General features: G+C 37.7%; 1 protein-coding gene across 1 annotated transcript; it reads left to right on the top strand.

Annotated features, from left to right (window-relative positions):
• The first annotated feature begins 20339 nt into the window (after positions 1-20339).
• Positions 20340-21268, top strand: LOC105474824 (olfactory receptor 2A5-like). Its single transcript, XM_071094310.1, is given in 2 exon segments — positions 20340-21069; positions 21072-21268. Coding segments are annotated over 2 exon segments (927 nt in total).
• The last annotated feature ends 4391 nt before the right edge of the window (positions 21269-25659 follow it).

Below are 25659 nucleotides of genomic sequence, written 5' to 3'. Positions count from 1 at the left end.
GTACCTCTCATCATGGCCTGTACCTCTCAGCATGGCCTGTACCTCTCATCATGGCCTGTACCTCTCATCATGGTCTGTACCTCTCAGCATGGCCTGTACCTCTCAGCATCTCCTGTACCTCTCATCATGGCCTGTACCTCTCAGCATCTCCTGTACCTCTCATCACAGCCTGTACCTCTCAGCATTTCCTGTACCTCTCAGCATGGCCTGTACCTCTCAGCATCTCCTGTACCTCTCAGCATGGCCTGTACCTCTCAGCATCTCCTGTACCTCTCAGCACCTCCTGTACCACTCATCATCGCCTGTACCTCTCAGCATCACCTGTACCTCTCAGCATCGCCTGTACCTCTCAGCACTGTTGCCTGATACTCCCAACTAGCACTTGATGTTCTCAATCTTCCTGTAGTTTCCAAAACACAACTTGCTGTTTCAGGCCTCCTTGTCTTTGTTCAGGCTATTCGCAGGGCCTAAAATATCATTTCCTCTTCAGCTATTCGTATTTTTTATTCTTCTAGTTTATTTACGCATCACCTCCTCCAAGAACCTTACTGACTAGCAACCCCTCTTCCCACCTGAACAACCCAGCTGTCCTATCATCTCTTCTCTGAACTCAAAGAAGCAGGAATCTTGTGGCATTCATCACTGTGTCCTAGAGCCTAGCATAGCACCTGGCATACAGTTGATGCTCAAGTAAGATTGTTAAGCTGAGCTGAACTGAATCAAGGGGGATTTGTGCTTCCTGCAAGAGAGAAAAAGACAAAAAAGTTTTCTTGGGCCATGTACAGGTATTTTTCAGATATGATTCGAAATGTCTTGAAATTTTCCTTAAGAGAAGCATCCAGAAGGCCACACAAGCTGTTTCTGAAGGACTCCACAAAGACTCGGCTAGGAGTTGTTTGATTTAGACAGGCTGCAATCATACCATGGGCTGGGCACATCTGGAGGCTTTCTAAGGCATGGGCAAACATGTAGCATGCCATGAACGCAGCACGTGGGTTTACTGAGGGAGAGAAGCCAGAGTGTCAGCTTCTCAAACTCCAGATGTTAAAAACTCATCATTTTCTAAATTCCTTCATCACTCACAAGAACAAAAGAGACTCCAGTTTACTCCAAGGTATCCAGTTTGTTGCTCGTTCCCATTTACCTTGCCCTCCACTTCAATTCATCCTCCCTACATTTTTTGATGCTGTGTGTCCTCCATCACCGTATCCATCATCCACCTTCAGGCCACCATCATCTCGCGTGAACGGGTTGTCTTTCAACTTGCAGCTCTGTTTCTTTCCTATATTCTCATCAAATAGCCTCACAGCTAGCAGACACATCTTTCTAGAACACAGGTCTGATAATGAGTCTATGTGTGAAGAAGTCTGCAGTGTTTTCCCCATTATCTACTGAATGAAATCTAAAGACCTGAGTTTGACATTCAATGTCCTCTACTATCCTGCACTGTTTGCTTTTTTATGCGACTAAGCAAATTGAGCCCATAATCCAAAACTCACCTAAAATACCCCAATTTCCATGAACGTCAGTGATTATTTTTGCAACTGAAGGTCATATCTGCACCCTCTGAATGTTCTCATTTTTAAGTTTTATTATGGTTTTAAGACTTTCTGTTTCCTTTTTCTTTAACAACATCCATACATGATTTATAATTGTGTATCCTCAAACAACTATCCTATTTTTTTTGTGTACACAGTAGGCCATAAGTAAACATTTGTTAAATAAGGTATTTGGGGCTAATTTCATAAACATTACTCCAAATAATATTTTTTGAGGATACACATTAAATTATTTATAGGCAAATAACTGTCCAATTGAAAAACTCTATGATTCTTTATAATTATTTAGCTTTATTGTGATATAATTGATATGTGAAATTTACATGTTATATCTCAACAAAGTTAAAAATTTTAGATAATTGGAGTTTTTCTGCAATGTACAATTTAGACAATGTATACAATGTACAACTAAAGATAAAATGTGAAATGTAATGTACACATTTTGCTGAGCTTTGACATATGCATACACCAGTTATACCATCCTTTATGAGGTATCTAAAGTAGTAAAAGTCACAGAAGCAGAGAAGAGAGTGGTGGTTTCTAGGGGCAGGGTGAAGAGGGAAATGGGGACTTATTGCTTAAATGGTTAATTTTAGGTATTGACCTGGCAGGATTATGGAATACCTAGAGAACTGGTAAAGTACTGTTTCTGGGAGTGTCTGTGAGGATGTTTCCAGAGGACACTAGCGTGCGAGTCAGTGGACTGACTGGGGAAGATCTGCCTTTAATGTGTGTAGGCACCACGCAATCCACTAAGGGCCAATTGAATAGAATAAAGAGGGAGAAAAGGATTGTCCTCTCTCTGTTTCCTAGAGCTGGGACTCTCTCCGCACCCTGCCCTTCAACATCAAAACTCCGTGCACTGGCCTGAGGCCCTGAGACTGCAGCACTTACACCAGCGCCCCCGGACCCCGGGTTCTCAGGCCTTCAGACTTGAACTAAAGATTAAACCTTCTGCTTCCCTGGTTCTGAGGTTTTTGGACTTAGGCTGAGCCACAGTGTTGGCATCCCAGCAAGTCTCCAACTTGATGGCTTGTTACCATACTCCTCAGCCTCCATAATTGTGTGAGCCAATTCTCCTAACAAATCCCTTCTCATCTATCTATCTATCTATCTATCTATCTATCTATCTATCTATCCTCACACATATCCGATTGATTCTGTCTCTTTGGAGAACCCGAACACATGGGCATAAAGTTTCAGTTATGCAAGATGAATATGACATAGAGATCTGCTGTACACAAGACAATATTGTGCACTTTAAAATATGTTAAAAGAACAGATCTCACGTTAAGTGATCTTACAAAAAAACACACACTCAAAAGAATACAAGGACATTTTTAGAGGTAATGAGTTATGTTTGATCCTTTGATTGGTTTGATGGTACCACGGTTGAATGTATATGTCTCTAATGTATTTTTCCAATTACAGCTGTTGTACATAACAGGTTACCTGTCCTGATTATTCATCTCTGCCACTCACTTAAAAATATTATCAATTTTCTTGAAACATAATAATACATCTCATGCTGTAGCTATTAGTTTATGTTCAGCTATACCAACAGTAGACTGTTGTATAGTGTCAGAAAATAATGTGTATTTTGTCTTATGTACATGATAAATAATTAGTCCAGGACAAATAAAACAATGCAGTGACCTTCTGGGGAAAAATATTATCAATTTTCTCAAGTAGTGTTTGTTTGATGTTAGTACCATCTAGTGGGAAATATGAACAGTGTTCAAGAATTAAATCAGCATTGGAGAGTTAGTATTGAGACAGGCCTTGAACATCACCTTGTCCAATATTCTCTATTATTCAAAGGAATAAACTGAGACTTAGAAACTTCCAGAACTTTCTCAAGATTTGTGTAAGGCTGAGCACCCATTATGTGAAATAAACTGTTAGGTGGAATGCAAAGAATTGTATTTACCACCAACATGGAGACATAAGATATTAATAAGTAAAATGTGATAAAATGTTTGAATTATGCCATATGAGTAAAAAACTGCTAATAAAATGAACACAAATTTCTATAAGAGCTTAGAAGAATAAGAAAAACATGCTCAAAGTGCAGTGAATAAAAATGCAGTTTTAGAAGAAGTGTAATTTGTGTTAAATCTTGAAAGCTGCGTAGGTGGATAGCTAGAGAAGCAGGGAAGTAATATTTAATGCAATGGAAAGGAGAGAAAAAAGATATCAAGGAACAAAGAGCATAAGAGTAAGATGAGAAAGTAAGAGGGCATTAACTAATTTAAGTGAAATGGGTATGAGTAAATCAATTTGGTATGAGAAGATAAAGAATAAATCACAAACTCTAATCACTAAATTGGGTCAGTGTTATGAAGGACTTCTGCAATTCAAAGGCAAAAAACTTGGAATTGGTAATTCAAGTTATTTAAGCTGCAGTGGTTAGAGTTTCAAATTATGACTATCTATCAATAATTTTTAAAGGCAAATATCTTAATGGCATATGAAAGAGCATTTCTGGCTTGAAATAACATTTCCACTGAAGGATCGCACATTGATTCAAAAGGTGTTATATTTCAAATAACTTAAAAGAAAGTGAAAATGATGTGCTTTGAAAAATTATGTTGGATGACTCATAAAGTAGCTCTGATGACAAAGACACGAAGGTCAAAGACGTAGGTGAAAAGTTAGAATGAAATTGTGGCATGAAGTCCAGTTGAAAAAGGATTCTGACTAAATCATTCAACTTTATTAAGTATTACATATGACTTAAGTGTGGAATTAAATGAATAAATGAAATAGAAACATAAAAAGAAGGGTGGTAATAACTGCCGCTTATTGCTTTATGGCATTACTGGGATTGTGCTTTACTTTGTCTTGGTTACTTTTGATATGTTCCGTATTCCTCACATTTTTATAACATACGTTTTTTGTATAATCAGACAAATACGTTTTTCAAAACTGAATAAACAAAGAAGCATTTTGTATTTAATTTTTCTTTAAAAGTTATGCATCGACAAGGTTTAACATTCTCAGGAGTATACAGGGAAGAAGTTGCTCTTGCTTGCCCATGTCTTGGGAATGGATCTTGACTCCTGGGAGACGCAGTGTAAAGTGAAAGCCATAAATCCGATTTTATTATTTTTCTAGCACATTTAGTGGTTTTGGTATATTTATTGGGTAATCAAACTTTGCCTTACTTATTTGTGATGTCATAGTCATCATAAACAAAATTTCAATATACATTGAAAATTACGTGCTTTATAATTCAATATACATATTGAAAATATGTGCTTTACTTAAAATCTTTTTATTCTGATCCATTGATGTGTCTCTCTAACCATCCACCAGTAACAGACTTCAAATCACTTTGATTTTATGTTTGAAAATACAAAGACCAGCCTTCCTCATAACTCTTCTCTTACAGAAGTGTCCCGCTGTTCATTCTTTTTTCTTTTCCATATGATTTCAGCATCATCCTGTCTACAGTTAAAACAAATCCTGTTGTGACTTCCACTGGTTTTGCCTTATAATTATTAAATCGCTTACAGGAAATTGGCATATTTATAATGTTCAGTCTTATTCAAGAACATGGTCAAGTTTGTTGCATCAGTAAGTACTGTTACAAAGCTTGTTTCAGATAGTATTTACATGTTTTGTTAAATTTTGGTAATTTAATTTTCTTATTTTATTAGTAATTTGATTTTTTTGAATTGTGTTTAGAAAATAATGCAGGTATTCATTTTACTTTTGGAAATTAGGTTTCTTTTAGGCTTGATATGTGGCCCTTCCTTCCTTTCTTCCTTTTTCTTTTCCTTTTCTTTTCTTTTCTCTTTTCTCTTTTCTTTTCTTTTTTTTCTTTTCTTTCTTTTCTTTTCTTTTCTTTTCTTTTCTTTTCTTTCTCTTTCTTTATGAGTTTTCTACTGGCATTTAAAAAGAAGGTTCGACTGGGCATGGTGGCTCATGCCTATAATCCCAGCACTTTGAGAGGCCGAGGCGGGTGGATCACCTGAGGTCAGAAGTTCAAGACCAGGCTGGTCAACATAGTGAAACCCCATCTCTACTAAATATACAAAAATTGGCCTGGCGTGGTGGCAGACGCCTGTAATCCCAGCTACTTGGGAGGCTGAAGCAAGAGAATTGCTTGAACCAGGGAGGCAGAGGTTGCAGTGAGCTGAGATCATGCCATTGTGCTTCAGACTGGGCAACAAGACCGAAACTTCATCTCAAAAGAAAAAAAAAAAGAAGAAGAAAGTTCACTGTCTGTTTTCAGGTTTCAGAGACTGTGAAATATTAATTATATCTATTTTGTTAATTATGCTATTTAGACCTCTGTTTTATTTTTTTTCCCATAATCTGATACAGAGTGAAAAAAGTTGAATTCCTCACTCCTGCTAGTTCTGTGTTCCTATTTCTTCTTGAGTCACTTCTAGATTTTGCTTTATAAAGGTTGATTTTATTTCAGTTGAAGTTTATGTAGTTATAACTATAATATCTGCTGTGTTAATTATATTATTTGGTCTTATTAAATGCTCTTATATAGCTTATTAACTTTTTGTCTGATATTAAGATTACAATTCATGCTTTACTCTGATATTGATTACAATTCATAATTTTACTCTTTAAAAGTATAATACTGAAGTATTGTATAGTGTCTCTAAGTACAAGAAAGCTGTAATGTCTTTTACAGAGAAAATACATGTGTTAAATAACCTTTGGTACACCATGAGTTCAATGTTAACAAATCAACAACATAGTACTCCCAAAAACAGAAACAGAAAAAAAGAAAAAGTATGCCACTACTCATACTTTTCTTTTTAAATATTATAAGTCTCTTTGTTTTAACTCTGTTTCTTGTGAACAGAGTAAAATTGAACTTTGTTATTTTTATCCAAACTCTAAGTTATTTTAATAAGTGACTTTGTCTATTTACATTTATGTTATAATTGACATGTTTATTTTAGGATAGATCATTGGATTTTATGTTAAGCTTGGTGGATTTGTAATTTTAAAAAAATTATGTTGTATGTTTTATTTTTTGTGTCATTCTAACATTGAAGATTTAATATCATTCTAATTTAAGATTTAAGTTTCATTCTGGAGGTTATGTTTGAGATCTGTAATTTTGTGCAGTATCCTTAATCTTCTGTTCCTTTACATTGAATTAATTATTTCCCACAGGAAGGCAATCACCTATTATGGACAATAATGGAATTTGTCTATGTACTCTTTATTCTGCCTTCCTGTCTCTCCTCTCTCACCTGATTTTGGTTGGGCATATTACCATTCTTAGTATTTATGCTTATCAATTAAATGTACTTATATCTGTTTTACCTGATTTGCCAGATTTAAGTGAAATGCTTTTGCTCTCAGATATTAAAGATGAGGAAGTCAGCATTACACAATCTCCTATCTTCTTTTCTTCCATTTTTTGTCATTCGTATTTATTTCTATATTTTCAGGTCATGTTTTTGGCATTTGCATTTTGCCCTGCCAGCTAAGTCCTCATATTTACTTTCATCACATTCCTAAAATAAAAAGATTCAATGCTCACTACCACTTCTTCTGTCACTGATTTTCTGGGACTGATAGTCTTTGGTTTCCTTTATGTTCTATACTATTTGTGCCTTTTCATTTGTACAAACATTTGGCTGGATATAAAACTTGGGTGATACTTTCTTTCCTGGGGGATTTTTGTAAATGTTGCTTCACAAACTTTAGCTATGCAATTGGATATTGCTATGAAAATGTACAAGTCTAGACTGACTCTATAAATAGCTTTAGTTTGCCTAGCTAACAACATGATTCTCTCTTTATATTTTTAATTTAGTAACATTACTAGGATGTATCATTATACTACCATTCTGTGTCAATTTCCCAAGGACATAGTTTGCCTTTTCAATTTCTAGATCCATGTCCAATTTTTACTTCAGAATAATATTCTTGAATTATAACTTAAAATACTTTTACTTTATGACTTAAATTTTCTAGAAAATGAACATATCAGCTCTCTTACACCTACCTTCCACATTTTTCATGTTCCTGCTGTCAATCTAAGAAAAGAAAGACACCAGAGAAGATTATCTCCCAACAAAACAAGTATATTTGGGAGTAAGTAAAGAGGATTATAATCTGGGATGTACTATGGCAAATACAGTGAGGAAACAGTAAAGGAAAACTTTTATTGCCAATGGTAGAAGTTTATATAAACTGCTCAAAAACAGAGTTCATTGGATCCATTGGCTCAAAGCCAGAGATACTGGTTCATTGGTGGAGATGCTATTACTGGGCAAGCGTTATGGGAACATCTTATTGGAATTGCTGCAATCCTAAAGAATGTTTAGTGATAAACCTTATCACAAAAATACGTATGTGAGAAACATGCAAGAATTTCTTGTGGGGTTATTTTTTAAAGTCCTTTAGACTGTAGGGGTGTGTGTGTGTGTGTGTGTGTGTGTGTGTATCTCAGACAAGTAAGCATGAGTTCCTTTCCTTCATGCTCTCCTGGCCCCAATTTTTGTGTGTTTAACTAGTTACTTCATCCTGGTATCGGCAGCTTTCACATTTTCCCATTCTGATCAAGATCTTTCTCCAAAAGCATTGCTAATTCATTTTAATTCTCTATTTCAATTTAGGTATGCTTGCTTTTATTATTTATATGCTCAATATTCCTTTGTGTGTTTCCAGCAATGTCTCTATTCTCCTTATACCTGTCCCAATTTCAACTTCATTTCTGAAGTATTTTTGTATAAAATTTCATTTCTACTTTAAACTTTGTGTGATCATACTTTATTTATTTCTACTACATCAAGATATTTGGGTATTTTTGAGTCTCTGCAAAGTCTTGAGTCTCTGAAAGCTCTTCTTATTTTGTAAAGAAAAGAGCTTCCTTTGAGAACTGTTCGCCTACCACAATCATCTGTATTGTAAAACAAAATTCTCTTGTGAATTTTTAAAATCAGCCATTGAATTTTCCAGTTTTTTCCTTGGAGAATATTTTTTAGATACAGACTATTCTTATTATTTACAGATTCCGTATTTGTAAATATGCCTACTTGCTAAAATGTGTTTGTAGCCCCAAATCAATACTTAGGGTACTTTTGTGGTTATTCAAGGATGTGTCCGGTGTGGCAAACATTTGAGTCCCCAGATGTGCATGTTTACAACTGAGATCAAACAGGACAACGCTCTGCCTTCTTGGGTCAGCTCTCGGACTGTAAACTAGTGTTCTTTCTGCGGGCTACCCCAGTGCCATATTTTCTATGTTCTTGTGCTTTCTGTTGGTAATTTTACTGTTTAAAATGGTCCTCAAGTGTAATATTAAAGCGTTGTACAGCACAAGAAAGCTGTAATGTGGTTTACAGAGAAAATACATGTGTCAGATAACCTTTGGTACCGAGTTTAATGTTAACAAATCAACAACACAGTACTTCCAGAAAAAATAAAGAGAAAATTTACCAATCTGTATGTGAGACTGCTCAAAAAAGCTCTAAAGTAGCAACTAAAGTGTGCTATGAAGCCATGGCAGAGATGGTGACTAAATGTGTGCATGCATAAAATAGCAACTAATGAAAAGAAAACCAATAACAATCACGACAGTAAAACCACAGTGGGCAGCACTATTGTGAGGCTGAAAGTCAGAGAAATTTATGATCATATTATCTAAGATCAAGAAAATGTTAAGCCCTTCTCAGGAGTGCTGGATGGGTCACATGTTACCAAAGGAAATGCAGCAGGAAAAATGTTAAACTTGCAGGAAAGGTAAGTTCTGCAGGTAAGAAAGTTCTGCAGGAGAAGAGGTCGGGCACTGTGGCTCACGCCTGTAATCCCAGCACTTTGGGAGGCAGAAGCAGTCAGATCACGAGGTCAGGAGATCAAGACCATCCTGGCTAACATGGTGAAACCCCGTCTCTACTAAAAATAAAAAAAAATTAGCTGAGCGTGGTGGCGGGTGCCTGTAGTCCCAGCTACTTGGGAGGCTGAGGCAGGAGAGCGGCATGAACCCAGGAGGACGAGCTTGCAGTGAGCACAGACTGCGCCACTGCACTCCAGCCTGGGCGACAGTGCAAGACTCCATCTCAAAAAAAAAAAAAAAAAAAAAAAAAAAAAAAGAAAAGAAAGCTGGAGAAGAATTTTTAAAATAAAGGTTAAGTGTTATACAGAAAAAAGACTACATGGATGAGGAGGTTTTCAACACTGATGAAACTAGCTTGTTTTACAAGGATATTGGCAAAGGAACCCCTGTAATGTGAATGCAAATTGTTTTTAAGTTGATGAAATGCTGCTACCAAAGGTTTGCAGGACTGTAACCCTGTATTTATTTCCCCTAGGAGCAACAGCTGAGGTTTTGTTAATTCAGTGTTCACGGTGATCGTATGGAACATAATCCCTGTAAATAACAAGAATTACATTATTCTGGTTTTCTTTATTTTTAAAGCAGATGACTTTATTTCCCAGACAAGCATGTTTCAAGGTATTTGTATGATGGAAGAGCCAAAACCAACAGAAAATGTCCTTATGACCCAAGTTTTCAGTGTGTTTAAGCTTTACTTTCTCACAGCCAGGGAGAGTGTGAAAATTTGGGTTTTGTTGTTGTTGTTTTTTTAACAATACAGAATATATCTTTTTAGCCTTTTCTACAGAGATAATCCTTTGCATGCAAATGACACTTGTCTGCATGGCTCCATATTTAGTCCATCTCTTCTACTTTCTGATCCAAGCCAGGTCCCCGGATGATCTTCCAAGAAACATTCCAAGCCAAATTCAGTAATTGCTTTAGCTTACTGCATAGAGAGAGGTAGACAGAACTCACCCTGTGATCTCATGAAGTTCAGGAGAAAAAATTCAAACTTCCGAAATGCTAAGCTGATTAGTATTAACAGAGCAAGGTACCAGAGGAGAAAGACATCACAGGAAGATCGAGTTAGAGATAGAGACAGAGAGAGAGAGAAAACTCCAGACATCTTCAGAGAGTTCTCCTCAAACCTGTGGCTGAATACTGATCAGCCCATCTCTGTAGGAAAACGAATGTGGCTGGGGAAAAACCATCAGGAACAAACAGGGAACAGTTATTCTCAGAGCTCACACCAGGCCAGGAAGAGTTCATGTTCCCATCAGAAACACCTCTTAACATATGGTCATTGAATAGAGTCCTTAGAAAGTGGCAATCAATAATGGCATCAATAGTTGGAATCAGTGGTGGTAATAAGAATAACCCCAGACTAAAGGCTGTTGTGAGCCTAACAAAGATTGCTAGCAAGCCCCAAAGGTCGTCGATGGGAAATTATTAAGTCTTTCACTTTCACCATGTGAAGGGGTTGCTGCTTATTCCTAGTTTGATGGAAGTTTTATTATGAGTAGATTAATTCAATTTTTTGTTTCTTCCCAATTTCTATTGTGAAATTTTTAAATATATAGAGTTTTGAACAGAATAATCTAATGAACACCCATATCTCCTTCTATATTAACCAATCCTTAATTGTTAATATTTTGACATTTTCTATGGATTTATCATCCATCTATATTGCTTCCTCTTGATACAGATATAGATGTGGATATAAGATATACATACATCAGTGGATATATATATATTATATATATGCTGAATCACTTAAAAGTACGTTGTAGACATTGTGAGTAAATCTTAATAGAATATATGTACACATACATGCACACACACACACACACCCCTATATAGCATGGAATAATTTAGCAAGTATTTTCTAAGAACAAATATTAAATACAATATCATTTTCACACTCATGAGTTTAACATCAATATGATAACATTATCTAAAAATGGCTCTTTGGATTTCTATTTTGTTATTCAATTCAGGATCTAATCAAAGATTGTTTCAGTGCTTTAGTTTCTTACCTGTTTAGTCTAATTTTATCTCAAACCATTCTCTTACTCTTTGTCTTTCAAGTCATTGGGATTCTTTGAAGAATCCAGTCTACTTGTTTTGTAGAATGTCCTGGAATTTGGAATCCTCATATCCAGATTCAGATAAAGCTTTTTTGGAAATAATTCTACATAGACATGTTGCATCCTTCTCAGTGCATCGCATCAGGAGACATATGATGTCAGGGTGCCCCATTATTGACAATGCTATTTGGTGATTTGTTTAAGTGTTTTCCACCATATTTCTTCATTGTAAGGGTATCTTCTCCCTTGGGAATTCATAAGTACTCTGCAGCATGAATCTGGGAGACTACCTGAAGATCCTGTCAGAGGCGATTAAACCAGAGCAACTCCATCTTCAATAGGGGCTGTGTAAAATAAGGCTGCATTCCCAGGAGGTGAAGGCATTCTTAGTCACAGGATAAGACAGAAGGTCAGCATAAGATACAGGTCATAAAGACCTTGCTGGTAAAACAGGTTGCAGTAAATTAACCAGCTAAAACCCACCAAAACCAAGATGGCGACCACCTCCGGTCGTCCTCACTACTATACTCCCACCAGCACCATGACAGTTTACAAACGCCATAGCAAAGTCAGAAGTTACCCTATTTGGTCTAAAAAGGGGAGGCATGAATGATCCACCCCTTGTTTAGAATATAATTAAGAAAGAACCACAAAAATGGGCAACCAGCAGCCCTTGGGGCAGCTTTGTCTAAGGAGTAGCCATTCTTTATTCCTTTACTGTCCTAATAAACTTGATCTCACTTTATGGACTTTTCCTGAATTCTTTCTTGCATGAGAGCCAAGAACCCTCTCTTGCGGTCTGCATTGGGATCTGTTTCTGGTAAAAATCCCATCTCCTAAAATATTTTCAGGCAATTATTTTAGCATCCACTGATTGCTTGAATAAATTATTAAGTTGACTCCAAGACAGCAATTTTATCATTCTTTCAATTATTTTTACATTTATTAGTTGGCATTCTTTTCTCCATATCCACCCTCCATCTTTCTCTACCCTGCTCTCTGCCCTGTAAGACTGATCTGTAAAAACTAGGGCTCTGCAGCCCTCTGGCTTCCTGAGTCTGGCTTATTGGAAGCAAAGGCAAGAGAAACAGGAGAGAGGGAGAAGTGTGAGGTCAAGAATTTATTCACTTCCTGCAGGGTCAATATGGACTGAACCAACTGACTCTGATTCAAGTTCCTATTTAGCCAGCCCTTCCACAAAGTCGTCCTTGTCTCCAGGTTCTAATTACAGCCATCCCCTCTTCTCATTTAGGCCTAGAGGTTGTATAGGAGTTTTATTGCAAGCTCAGAATCCTGCCTTATCCTGGTATCTTGCACCCTTGCTTGTGGTTTTCCCATATTCCTCACATGCCTTTGTAAATAGTCCTTTTATTACACTTTTCTCAAATGGCCATAACTTGTGCCATTGTTTTCCTGTTATGACCCTTGATGTTTTATTTGCTTTGCTCACTTCCTTTTATTTCTCTTTCACAAGAATCAGAGCTGCATTCAATGGCTCTTCCAAACTTCTCTGGATTCCTCCTCATTTTTCATCATGATGTTTTTACAACAAATCTTTTGGACATCTAATCTATCTTGGCATTTGCTTCTCGGAGAACCTAGACAAACATTGCAGTTTGTCTATTAACTTCAAGCATGCCCATGCTGTGGACTTTAGTTAAAGCTTACAGAAGAACTGAAAGACTTGAGTACGTTGCCATCAATTTAGTATCTATCAAGAAAGATTCTCTTGTACTAGCATTTCAATAAAGGTGCCTGAATTGAGTGTGTGTCAAGGGGGTGGTTAGACCTGGGGTCAAAAACAACTGGGAAAGATATAAAATAGCAGCATATGTTAAAATCAGAACAGTGCTAACTTGAAGAAGTTCTAACTCATATCCTTTATTGTTAGGTCTTCAGTTAATGTTGTCCTGTTTTTGTCTTCCTTGCTGTTTCCAGGGAAAGAATATTCAAGGCATTTGTTTGGATGGTTGAACTAGGGACTATGTGTAGGTCTAGAGATGGCATGTGTGCCTTCATGCTAAACTCTCCATCAGCAGAAAAGTGGAAAAGGCTTTGGAATGAGTTTTAATTTCTGGGGCTGTCGCTTCTATGACCTTGGATGAGTTCTTTTACTTGGTTGAACTTGTCTCTTATTTTATGAACAGGGAGGTAATAAATGTTCACTTTTAAATATTTTCTTGATGACTGGTAAAACTGCCTACAAAGGCCTTAGCACTGTGCCTAGAATAGTGTAGGATATTTGGTCTATTATTTTTGTCTACATGTGTGAATTAGAAAAAACTCAATCTATTGATAAGATGTTTGGATCTCCAGTCTCCAAGGAGGGTGTCTCCTCACTCCACTTAAACACCAACACTGGTGCCCTACAGCTATGTAACAAGGACTTGTTCCCAAAGGCCAAATGCCTGTGGTGTCTGGAGCAGTTGCCTGAAGAGTGCTCCTGCTGTAATTAATTGTGGCAAAGTTTTAATGAACCCCATAAGGATATTTTTTTCTGACACTTACTTTGTAAAACCTAAAATAGTTTCTATTCCTATGAGATCAATTATAAAGTTTTTTTTTTCATCTTTGCCAAGATGCCTGAGGCAACTTTCCAGCTGTGTCTTTTTAATGAGTTCTCCACATGGCTCCTGGGCCACTGGTTCTTCGTGCACTGAGATGGCTGGAGCTCCCGGGGAGCAAGGCATGGAAACTTCTGAGACCCAGAAGATGATTTCCCTGGGAAGGCTCAGAAGTGCACATTCCTTTCAACTTAGAATCTCTCTGGATTCATTCACAGCCACTGAGGGAGGGAGGAAGTGATGAAGAGTACTCCAGAACGCCTTAATATCTCTCTTATAGATCAGGCCTTTCTCATTAGTTTTATATTTGAGTCTAGACTTTGGGCCTCTCAGCTCTGTCCTGTTGACTAGCAACTAGAGGAGGTGTACTATAGACCAGATCCACAATACAGATATGAAAAACATATCCATACTCTTACCAACCCCAACCCCAGACTCGGGCTACCTCTGGTCTTTAATTAACCTGATGGATGTGCCAAATGATCCCTCAATCCCAGGAAATGTGCTTATCCACATACAGGCCAGTTGGGACATTCAATTGAACCAATTACTCAATTTGTGATGAAAAACATTTAATTTAAACCACTCTGGAGAAAAAAGTTTAGGTCTATAAGGCCAAGTTATGAAACAAACTAACATTTATTGCTGAAGTAACCAGTTCTTTCGAGCTTTCATTCACATTGGTTTTTTACACTTACCATCTATCTGACATCTCAGCAGCACTGAGATTAAGGTAATTGAAAAAAGAACCCAGGGTGGATTTGATTTAATATAGACAGTCCAGGCAGTAGAGATATTGCCAAGATATATCTGATGGAATTTTATAAAGAGCCTTCAGATCATGATTTAAAGGTGAACAATACTCCCTCTTATTATAAAATACTTCCTGGAAAAAAATAAGCCAGTAAGCTACTAATACTCAGTAAAGTTTCCTGGCTATGTTAGGCAATTTTGTTTAGATAAATTCAATTTAATTTACATAGGGTGATCAGACGGTCAGATATTTTAGAGAAAGTTCTTAGAGTGAAGAATTAATTAACAGAAATACACAATTTTAGGTGATTATAAGTTGTCTCTTAAAGCAGAGAACATTTATCATACATATGTATCTCTTTTTCCTCCCCAGCTACCACTAAAATGGCAAAAAAAGCAAAGGTATAATCCACAGAAAAATATAGAATTAGAGGGAAGACAGAAGCAGACCAGAGAAATTGCAGATTTCTTTTTTAATACAAAAAGGTACAAGGGGGAGCAGTAACCAACTTATCAGAGAAGAAGCTACCAGCTAACAAGCAGGCAAAAAAGAAACCACTGAGAAGCACAATGCATTCCTTTCAAGGGTCCCCAGGAAACTTTAGACTAGCAACAGTTGAGAATGAGAATACAAAAAGGGTAAAAACAGGGGTGTAAGGTGAAAGTCTATTATTACAGCACCTGAATCCTCTGACCTCTTTACCACCCCCACCCAGTTAGGCAAAAACATGCCCTGGGCAGGATCCTAGAGGTTATTCTATGGAAAAATTGAAAATAAGGCTTAGATTGCCAAATCTCAGACAGAGCAGAAGACAGTGAGGCTTGGGACTGAACTCAGAGAAATCAATAACCAGTGTGAAGACCCAGGGAGGAGAGGATGCCCTGTGATTCTCCCTGCCTCTCAGTCTTTCACACTCAGGTACATTCTCTTCCTAGTCATTTTATAAATTAACAATACATTAGAAAGATCATTGATCATAACCAGTGAGATTTATCCTTGTGATGCAAGGATGGTTCAACACACAAAAATCAATCAGTGGAATACATCATATCAACAGAATGAAGGACAAAAAACATATGATCATTTCAGTTGATGCTGAAAATACATTTGATAAAATTTAACATCCCTTTGTGATAAAAACCCTAAAAAAACTAGTGATAGAAGCAACATACCTCAATATAATGAAAGCCATTTATGACAGACCCACAGCTAGAATCACAACAAATGGGGAAAAACTGAAAGCCCTTCCATTAAAATCTGGTGAGTCAACGAAATTGGGAAATTATGCTAAAAAGCTGCTATATTTTTATTGAAGGATAGCAATGACTTTGTTAGTAATTTTGATTTTATTTTATGTTTGCCGTAAGTATTAACTTAAGTGTAGCTTTTTACAGAAAAATATTCTTGTTTCTAAAAAATAGAATTGGCATTATCGATATGATTAAAGTGAGTACCTTAGTTTGCCTCCTGGGATAACACAGGGCACAGGTTGTTGATTTTCTTTATTTTTATTTTTAGTTTCCCACCTATCTCCCTGATCTTTCTTCTTGTTCTCTTTTGGAGATTTATCTCTTTTGGAGATTTATCTTTCTCTGTCCATCCCTAAAATGCTGGTAATTCTTAAGATACTGTTCTTGACTTTCTCTTTTTTTTTCTCACTAAAACTGCTTTGTTCTCTCTTATCCATTATCATGACTTAACTATCTGTTAAATCTGTACTTTGACCAGGTTATCTCTAATAAACACCAAAACTATTTAGTTAATTCTTTATTGACCCAAGCCACCTAAATATCCAACATTGTTCAAAATTATATTCTTTTTTTAAAACCTTTGCTTTTAAATAATATCTTCCTCAGTTATTCCTCATATAATTGAATGAAAACACTTTATATACAGCCACACAAACCAGAAACTTGGGGTGCACCCCAGCTCTGCTTGACTTCCTCACTACACACCAAGTCACAGAATGCTGATCATTATATTTCCTTTACATGTTCCACACCCATTCCCTCCAGCCTGTCCCCACGGCTACCATCTCAATTCAGGTACTCACTGTCACTGGAAAATGCAGACTCTACAGATAGCTTGGGCTCACAGTCTCCAATCTCATTCTTTGAAACAATCCTTCACATTAACCAAACATTCATCTTTGTAATAACATATCTTAGTCAAATCGTTCTACTCTTTATTTCCGATGAAGTCCAACAGAAGCTCATCAATGAACCTCTTTCCCAGTATCATTATTATTGTTATTATTGTCGTGCCCTCCTTATACCTTAAGGTGCAGCCTGGTGTGTCTTTTTTTCTTGTGTTTACTTCTTCATTATTTTTACACAGTTTTACAATTTTCACTGAAAATTTCTCTTAACTCCTCCATGCAAAGTCAAAGCCTTCCCAAATTGGACCCAATTCCTTCAGTACCAGTGAGAAAATAACTTATAATCGTTGAAATCTCCAGACTCAGATGTCACTACAGGCATAATTGAATAGGTAAGGTCCAGCCTGGCATGTCTTCCTGGACAGTGTCTAAACTTTCCATCCACAGCAAAGCCTTTCTCTACCCACTTTCAGAAGAATCTACCCCACCCTTCATTGGTGCCTGCAGTATACTGTGCACACGTGTATCCCAGGTCCTACACTGCTTATTTGCATGGCTCACTTGTAGGCAGACTGTAAACTCTTGGAAGACAGAGACAGTATCTTACTAGTGTTTGCTTTTCCAGTGTCTAGGATGATCCCACACAGAGCAGATGCTCAATAAATGTAAATTGAATTAGCAAATTAATAAATGAATGAGATGATTAAATGTTCGATATCTACATGTGGATAATTGTGGATATAAAATATCCATATGTAGATAATATATGAATAATTGAAAAGTATCTTGGCAATATTTTATTTAGTCCTCCAGTTTTAGGTAGTTAGTAAACTTATTTTATTTTTGTTAAGTGCTTCAGCTGTTTTTTCCTAAACACTATACATAGCTACTAAACTTTTCTTGTCATTCTTCCAGAGATTTCAGGATAAATATTCCTTGAGTTTCTTTATTCTGTCCATAGAAATACACCCGCTTTGAAGCCCTTATAGTCTGTGAGCCAAAATTATAGGCACATTTCCAAGTATCCCCTGTTAGCTCACACATGAACAACCTGCATCTCTCTGGAGTAAAGCACCCAGTGTGTTCTGACAAATGAGATTTGGATGTTTCTCTCTAAAAGGTTGCCCAACCAGCGCGCACGCGCGCACACACACACACACATACACACACACACGTAGATATATACATAATACATATACACATAAGGAACATACACATAAAGGGGATAATCAGAAACATTTTCAAGGCATCCTCTGACTATGCTTTATTATGTGAATATAAACTTAGCCCCTACACCTGAGACATCATTATATCAAAAGTTTTGTTGAACTTCAGGAGTGTATCATAGTAAAGGTGAAGGTGTGAGTTACACATTTGCTGCCCTCGAAACACCAGGGCTTCTACCATGACACCTCTTCCAGGTCAGCCTTACTCTGGCTTCTGTCTTCTCTTATTTCCTATACCCTATATCAAATCTCAGGTACTATGTGGGGAAGGCCTCACAATCTTTCTCACCACAATGTGGGAGGGTTGATAGAAATATTTTTGTTTTCTAATCTATCAATACCAAGTTAGAATTAACTAAGAAGGAGAAGATTTTCAAGCATTTATGACAGAAGCATGATGCTCTGCCTCCTCCAAGCTCCATTTAATCCATCCAGGGCAACACTGAGATCCATGAACTTATCACAGTCCAAATACCTGGGGCTGTAATTTGCAATGTGGCCCCCAGAGACTGGAGAATGCATGCTCTTATGACTACAAGAGTTTTATGTGTAGAGATCCAGCTGGTTATTAAGTCATCACCTGTCAGCTTCCTTTTTTCTGAATGCCCATCCCCAGGGCCCAGAGAAATGGAGACAGGAGGATAAAAACTTTTGTTTGTTCCGGTAGACAGAGTCTGACTGCTGTGTATCCTGGTTCCCTTAGGGACTCTACCTTGTCCTCAGGGACAACCTGTGAAGGCTTGAGTGAAGATGACCCCACCGTAAAACCTACACAGCTGGTGTTCTCAGAGAGCAGGCTGCAGTCTGCATCAGCCTGCGCTGAGAGACAACCCCTGAATCTGGAAATTCTTTCTCTCAGAGACTGCTGGTGGGAGCAAGATCCCCAGCTCTGCCCTTCAAAAGCTCCTGTGATCTCTGCACAATTTCTCTAACTATAATTATATTTCCGAGACAAGACCAGGCCTGATATCACAGTGAGTAAAGGATCTTCTGCAAAGTCTGGTAGTTTAGAGAAGCTAGGGTCTGGAGGAAGGCAGGGCTCCAGAAATCAGTACATTGAATGGGAGATACAGAGATAATTTATTGGCAGACAGTTTCCTGGGCTTAAAGTAGAGTTAGCATTTGCAGAGGTGGAGTCATAAGCTGCACACTGAGAATGACGCATTGATCATTTAACATATGTATACCTCTGTGAAACATCCTGGTTTTCTCTTTCTGTAGCCCCTGTGGCTATGCAGTAGGGGGAATGACAAGCAGAGAAAATTTAAGAGTCTGAAGACTTGATTGAAATCGAGGATATGCTCTTTGAATGTTAATCCTAATGTAATGCCTTTCATCCATCCATCCATCCATCCATCCATCCATCCATCCATCCATCCAACAATTGTAGAGGGCATTGTGCCAGCAACAGCACCTGCTAAGAACCAGGGAAGCAGTCCTGAAAGGGGGTGGGATGGAGGTGGGAGTCAGAATATTATCCTGTTAACTGTTCACATAGATAACCACTTGCCCTGGCCATATATCAGAAATGATTTCAATGAATGCTTGCCGGATTAGTGATGGCACACTCTTTCTTGGCTTGCATGCAAAGGGAAACAGCCAGATTTTCCTGAGTAGCTTCAGGAAGTAAAACACTTAATGCAAGTTTATTTTCCCTAAAACTAGTAAACACAGGGAAGCAAACCTCTTTGAAATTGCATTTGTAAGCCTCATTTCCTAATTCATGCTTTTATGTATTTTCTCTAATCATTTACTGAGCACCTGCACGTGCAATGCACTCTGCACAAGTTACAAAATAGGAGAAAACCAAATATGGAAGAGAAAGTGGGGGAAAATATGCAAACTAAATACATTAGAAAGTGAAACACATAAGAACATGGCTATGATCCTTACTCTAAAATAAAACGGCTAGCCATTCTGGAAAACAACTTACTGTGTGGCTGCCCCTCTAATAGGAAAAATGTGGGTCTTGCAATCCACGTTAAGTAAAATTCTGTGGGAGTGGACATAGTATACGTCACCCTGTCTGCATTTACACTAGTTCCCTGAACTGAATGTTTTTTCTGCTTTACTCTGGATTAAAGGATTGGACATAATGGCTCTGAAAAAGCTGGCTGACTGAGTCAGCACCCTGTGTGCACCATAAACCCCCTCCTTCCGTTAAGTGACTAATCCGGATCTGCATTTGCTCCTCAGCACACAGCTCATTGCCACAGCAGAGTCCAACGCAGGTACTGTCACAAGGGCATGACAGAAAATCAGACATGGGTCACAGAATTCATTCTCCTGGGATTTCCGCTCAGCCTAAGCATTCAGATGCTCCTCTCTGGGCTCTTCTCCCTGTTCTACATCTTCACCCTGTTGGGAAACGGGGCCGTCCTGGGGCTCATCTGGCTGGACTCCAGACTGCACACCTCCATGCACTTCTTCCTTTCACACCTGGCCATCGTTGATATTTCGTATGCTTCCAGCAATGTCCCCAAGATGATGACAAATCTTCTGAACAAGAGAAAAACAGTCTCCTTTGTCCCATGCATAATGCAGACCTTTTTATACATGGCTTTTGCTCACACCGAGTGTCTCATCTTGGTAATGATGTCCTGTGATCGGTACGTGGCTATCTGCCGCCCTCTGAAATATTCTGTCATGAAATGGAGAGTGTGCACAGTCCTGGCTGTCACTTCCCGGGCATGTGGCTCCCTTCTGGCTCTGGTCCATGTGGTTCTCATCCTGAGGCTGCCCTTCTGTGGGCCTCATGAAATCAACCACTTCTTCTGTGAAATCCTGTCTGTCCTCAGGCTGGTCTGTGCTGACACCTGGCTCAACCAGGTGGTCATATTTTCTGCTTCCATGTTCATCCTGGGGGGGCCGCTCTGCCTGGTGCTGGTCTCTTACCTGAGCATCCTGGCAGCCATGCTGAGGATCCAGTCTGGGGAGGGCCGCAGAAAGGCCTTCTCCACCTGCTCCTCTCACCTCTGCATGTGGGGCTCTTCTTTGGCAGTGCCATTGTCATGTACATGGCCCCCAAGTCCCGCCATCCTGAGGAGCAGCAGAAGGTCCTTTCCCTGCTTTACAGTCTTTTCAACCCGATGCCGAACCCTCTGATCTACAGCCTGAGGAACGCAGAGGTCAAGGGTGCCGTGAAAAGAGTGTTGTGGAAACAGAGATCAAGGTGAGGGATGCCAGGGAAAGTCTAGAGGGTTGAAGATTTGCTCCCAGTGAAATTTGTAGGAACAGGTGATATAAATGCCTTACAGTTTCATCTCTTAGGTTTCTGATATCAAGAATGTATATTGATCAGATTCTATCCCTAAACGTGGTGTACCGTGCAGATCACAAAGCACACCCAGAAAGGCGCTGAGCTGTGTGGTGCGGCAGAGGAGCAAAGTGCCGTGAACTCCTACTGCCAGCTCCCAACCCTGCAGGATCTGCTTTCTGTTCTTTTGAGGATTAGTTCTCTCAAATTTCCTCTTAAATTCCTCTATTATTTCCATCTATTTTTGCCATAAGTATATGCTGATAATCCCATACCATATGCTGCTATAAGAGTGTACTTGTAACCACACAGAATAAATACTGACCTTGGTTAAGCAGCCCTCTACTGGGAATGTAACAGCAACTAAGAGTAGAGCCAGTGCCTGGTCTGGAACCTAAAGCCTAAGGATGATGACATTATTACTGGAAGTTCATCTAAATCACCCTCACAAATCTAATTCTGTAAAAAGCAAAGTTTCATTGTATAGATTTTTTATATAAAAGGCAGAGAAATAGCAGGATCTTTGTTTCATTTCAGTTAATTCTGCACCATCTAATTAGAAAGAGTTTGGAAAGATTTTGCATTTAAAATAAATGAGACAAAGTTATTAGAGATAGTTAACCTTTTTCAGAATTGAGATCGCAAAGCTGGTTGTAGGTGACACTTGTATCATTACGGTGATTACATAAAATATTGTAGGAGTAAGAAAATACTGCAAAGGAAGAAAGCATCAAGAGAAATTGACAGCTTGATGTAACATCACAGACCACCGCTTAGAACCAAGAACATGACAAGTCTTGATAGGGACTTTTAGGAAGCTCAACAAAATTCCAAAGAGAAGCTACTCCACGTGATATAAATCACTGTTCCTGGACCCAAGTGGTCAGAATGACGTGGACAAGTAATTTGTTTTATTTTAACACAAGTCTGAGTCCTAAATGATCAGCATAATATGATAATATGATTTCTTTAACACATTGAGTATGGTACCTTTGGGAATTCTCTCTTTTTTTCTTTCAACCCTTGTAGTATTGTGTGCATTCAACTGTATGATCCATGATGTTATTACATTATCTGCTGCCTGTAGATTTTCTATTTTTACAATTTTAAAAATGTATTCTTATCACTTCAAATATTTCTTCTTCCATGAAAGAAAGAAGCAAAGGGAGAACTCTTTCCTCCCACCCTCCAAATGCACTGTGTTCTTTTAAGTTCTCAAAAAGCCTAGTTGCTTACTATTCTGCTCATCCATTCATCTCAGTTAAACATTCTGCCTCTGGTGATGGTCTTTGTTTTCACATCTCCATACTGTGAGGACATGTTTTGGCCTGCAGAAATTCACAAACCTTGCTCTGCCCCTCCCAAAGAGAGCAATTTGAATTAAAAAAATAAATACTGGATCTAAATTTAACTGTCAACCACTATGGCATTATTGTGTGCACTATTCTAAAGCTAGAAAGAGAAAACAGGCAATATTTTCATATAAAAAGGACTTTCTCACTATATCTGAAAAAAGTATTACATTCCCTAAAATATATATACTTCATATTCTGCTTAAAACTTTTAAAAGGGAAAGAGGAAACATATAGTTCATCTCATATAAAACATAAGCAATAGATTTGGATTCAGAATTTTCTACCTAGGGTACAGCAGAAAAATCGGGATAGAATTCATCCTATGTCAGTTCTAAATGATTGGGAAAGAATAGACCAAAAAGACCACATTTCTACAGAAAGTGACAAATGTAGATAAATTATAAAGAGATGTTCTCTAGCAGGTCCGAATAGTGGCTCTAATAATATATACATATTATATATATTTAATACATTATAGAAAATACCTGAGCATATGAAAAATTTCTATTAATTGTTTCCATATTTGAGTTCTAGGATTTTAATAAACTAATTACATGTTGGTGTTATGACCGCTTTACATATATATATTTTCAACATGAATCAGTTTTTAAAGGGCTGGGGGGAACCAAAAGAAACAGGCATTGCTTTAGGCTGCAAGTTCTACTGACTGCGTCACAAATGTTACCCCATTTATCTTGCACAAACGTCACAATGGAGTCGCTATTATTTTCCCCATCGAATAGATAAGCGAACAAAGTTCAGAATGATTTAATAACTTATCCTATACTACACAGCCAGTAATAGAAATGAGTGTTATGGATTGCACTGATTGCAAACCCAAACTGCTTCTTATCAGCTTTCTGCCCAAAACATTACAAATGTTAGCTCAACAGGGGTTAGACTCAACATCCACATGATGGGGCAGGATCTGGAACAAAACAGAGTTTTCAGTATTAACATCAGAAAGAATACATCCTGTAGCCAACCCATCTCTGGAGGATTCATGATCACCTTTGGGAAGAGTAGAAACTCTCACATTAGTGGCATCATCATTTTCCAATAGTAACTCCCTCCTAATGTCTGTCTGCAAAATCACATGGCTTCATAAGGCATTGCCCCAAAGGGACAATCTGAATGACAGACACCCTGCTGTTCTCAGTGTCTCGTGTTACCTGTGATTCTGGTCTTCGTTCTATCATCAAGTGTACCCACCTGTGTTCTTTCCCTTTATGGTGTGATGAATGCTTTTCCAGGAAGTGTCCCCATCTCTCCTGTGTAGAGATCCGTGATGGACCTACCTTACCAGTGCTCTAGGCTGCTAGGACTGAGAAAGGGGGAACCCAGCACAGGTGCAAGCTGAGACGCTTGCTATGTTAGATTCACATCTCAATTGTGCTACAACCTGCTAAATAGGTCTACTTCTAGGAATAATATAGCCTCCTCAATCCTGAGTTTTATTTTAGGTCAGATGTGGCTAACAAGGTTTCAGTTAGGTGCCTTAGATAACTTTTATGAATGCTAAATGAAGGAATTTATATGACTCTGATTCGAAGCAATGTATTTTTGTGAGAAGGATATAAGGACAATGAAAATGAAAAATGATTACATAGTAAGACCAAGAGCTGGTAAAATTCATGACTAAACAACTATAAAACTACAAAATCCAATTTTATTTTAATGATTCATAAATTATTATATTTACTGAACAATGGAAGTTTCTCAAAAAATCTCAGCTATTCGTGTTTGCAAGTTTCTGTGCCTGTCTTTGCTTTTATTTGGTTAGTGATTTTGGGGAAGGTCTCCACCAAAGGAGGGTGAAGGTTGGTGCACAAGAGATTGGGTATGAAATGGTTTTTATTGTTCCTGCTAGTAGACAAAACTGTAAGAAGAATCCTACATAAAATGTTACATTCTCTGTATAGCTTCAATTCCAAAAGGATTCTTGAGATAGCATCTAGACAGGAAATAAATACAAAAATAATTAGTCCATAGCTTTGTTACATTCATTCTCCTACCCACACACTAAGAATTCTCATCAGCTGTGTATCTAGAATAGCTCCTCTAGGAAATCTCAGTCTCTGTACGTAGAGATAGAAACTCACCCTGGTGACACCTTGTTAGTTGGCTGAAATTTCGGCACTCATGGTAGCCAACTCCTTATATTGGTCTCCCTGGCCTTGCTATCTCCCTGGATACTAATCATATTAGGAAAGAAATATATAGTTGAGCAAATAAATGAGTACATAGCCATAAATAATTTTGGAAATGACTGTGTTTCCATAGCCTGGAAAAAAGGAGGCAAAAAGCAAACAGGATAATTGTCTTCATATGTGCCACAGAGAATCTTGTAGGGGGCAAACATAGTTGTTTATTGCCTTCCTCAAAGTGGAGGAAAATACCCTAAAAAATCAAAAAGTAGGTTTACATAAAAGTGGAATTAACATCAATATGAGAAAATGTTTTTGAACATTATAAGTTATGCAACAATGAGGTCTTGTGAATTGGTGCGCAGCCTTACTATAAATAGAAACATAAAGGTTGAGTAAAATATAAATATGCTGAACAGGCATTTGCAATAGAGTCTTTCCAATGTCTCTTCAATCTTGAAAATTTAAGATTTCATAATAAACTTTTTCATTTTTTTAATGAGGGGAGGAGTTTAACCTGATTTTAAACAAACTTGTAATTATTTAAATATTTTTAAATGGTAATTCTAAGAAAATAATTTTTCTGTGTCAAAATCCTGTCTCGTTCTTCCAAGGATTCAGCAGAATCATCAAAAGAAAATATTCAAGTAGGAAAAAATTGTTGTATAAGCTTCATACTTGTAGTTCTCACACTTTTATTCCCACAGTGCCATCACAACTTTATTTCTAGATATACAGCGTTTCACATTTTAAAATATTAGCCTGATATTCAGTGATAGGAGCTCAATGACTTTTGCCTTAAACACATG

The sequence above is a fragment of the Macaca nemestrina genome, chromosome 4, assembly GCF_043159975.1.
Source record: "Macaca nemestrina isolate mMacNem1 chromosome 4, mMacNem.hap1, whole genome shotgun sequence".
Classification (NCBI taxonomy): domain Eukaryota; kingdom Metazoa; phylum Chordata; class Mammalia; order Primates; family Cercopithecidae; genus Macaca; species Macaca nemestrina.
Note: the sequence above shows the minus strand (reverse complement) of the source record. Positions and strands in the feature narration are given on the sequence as shown.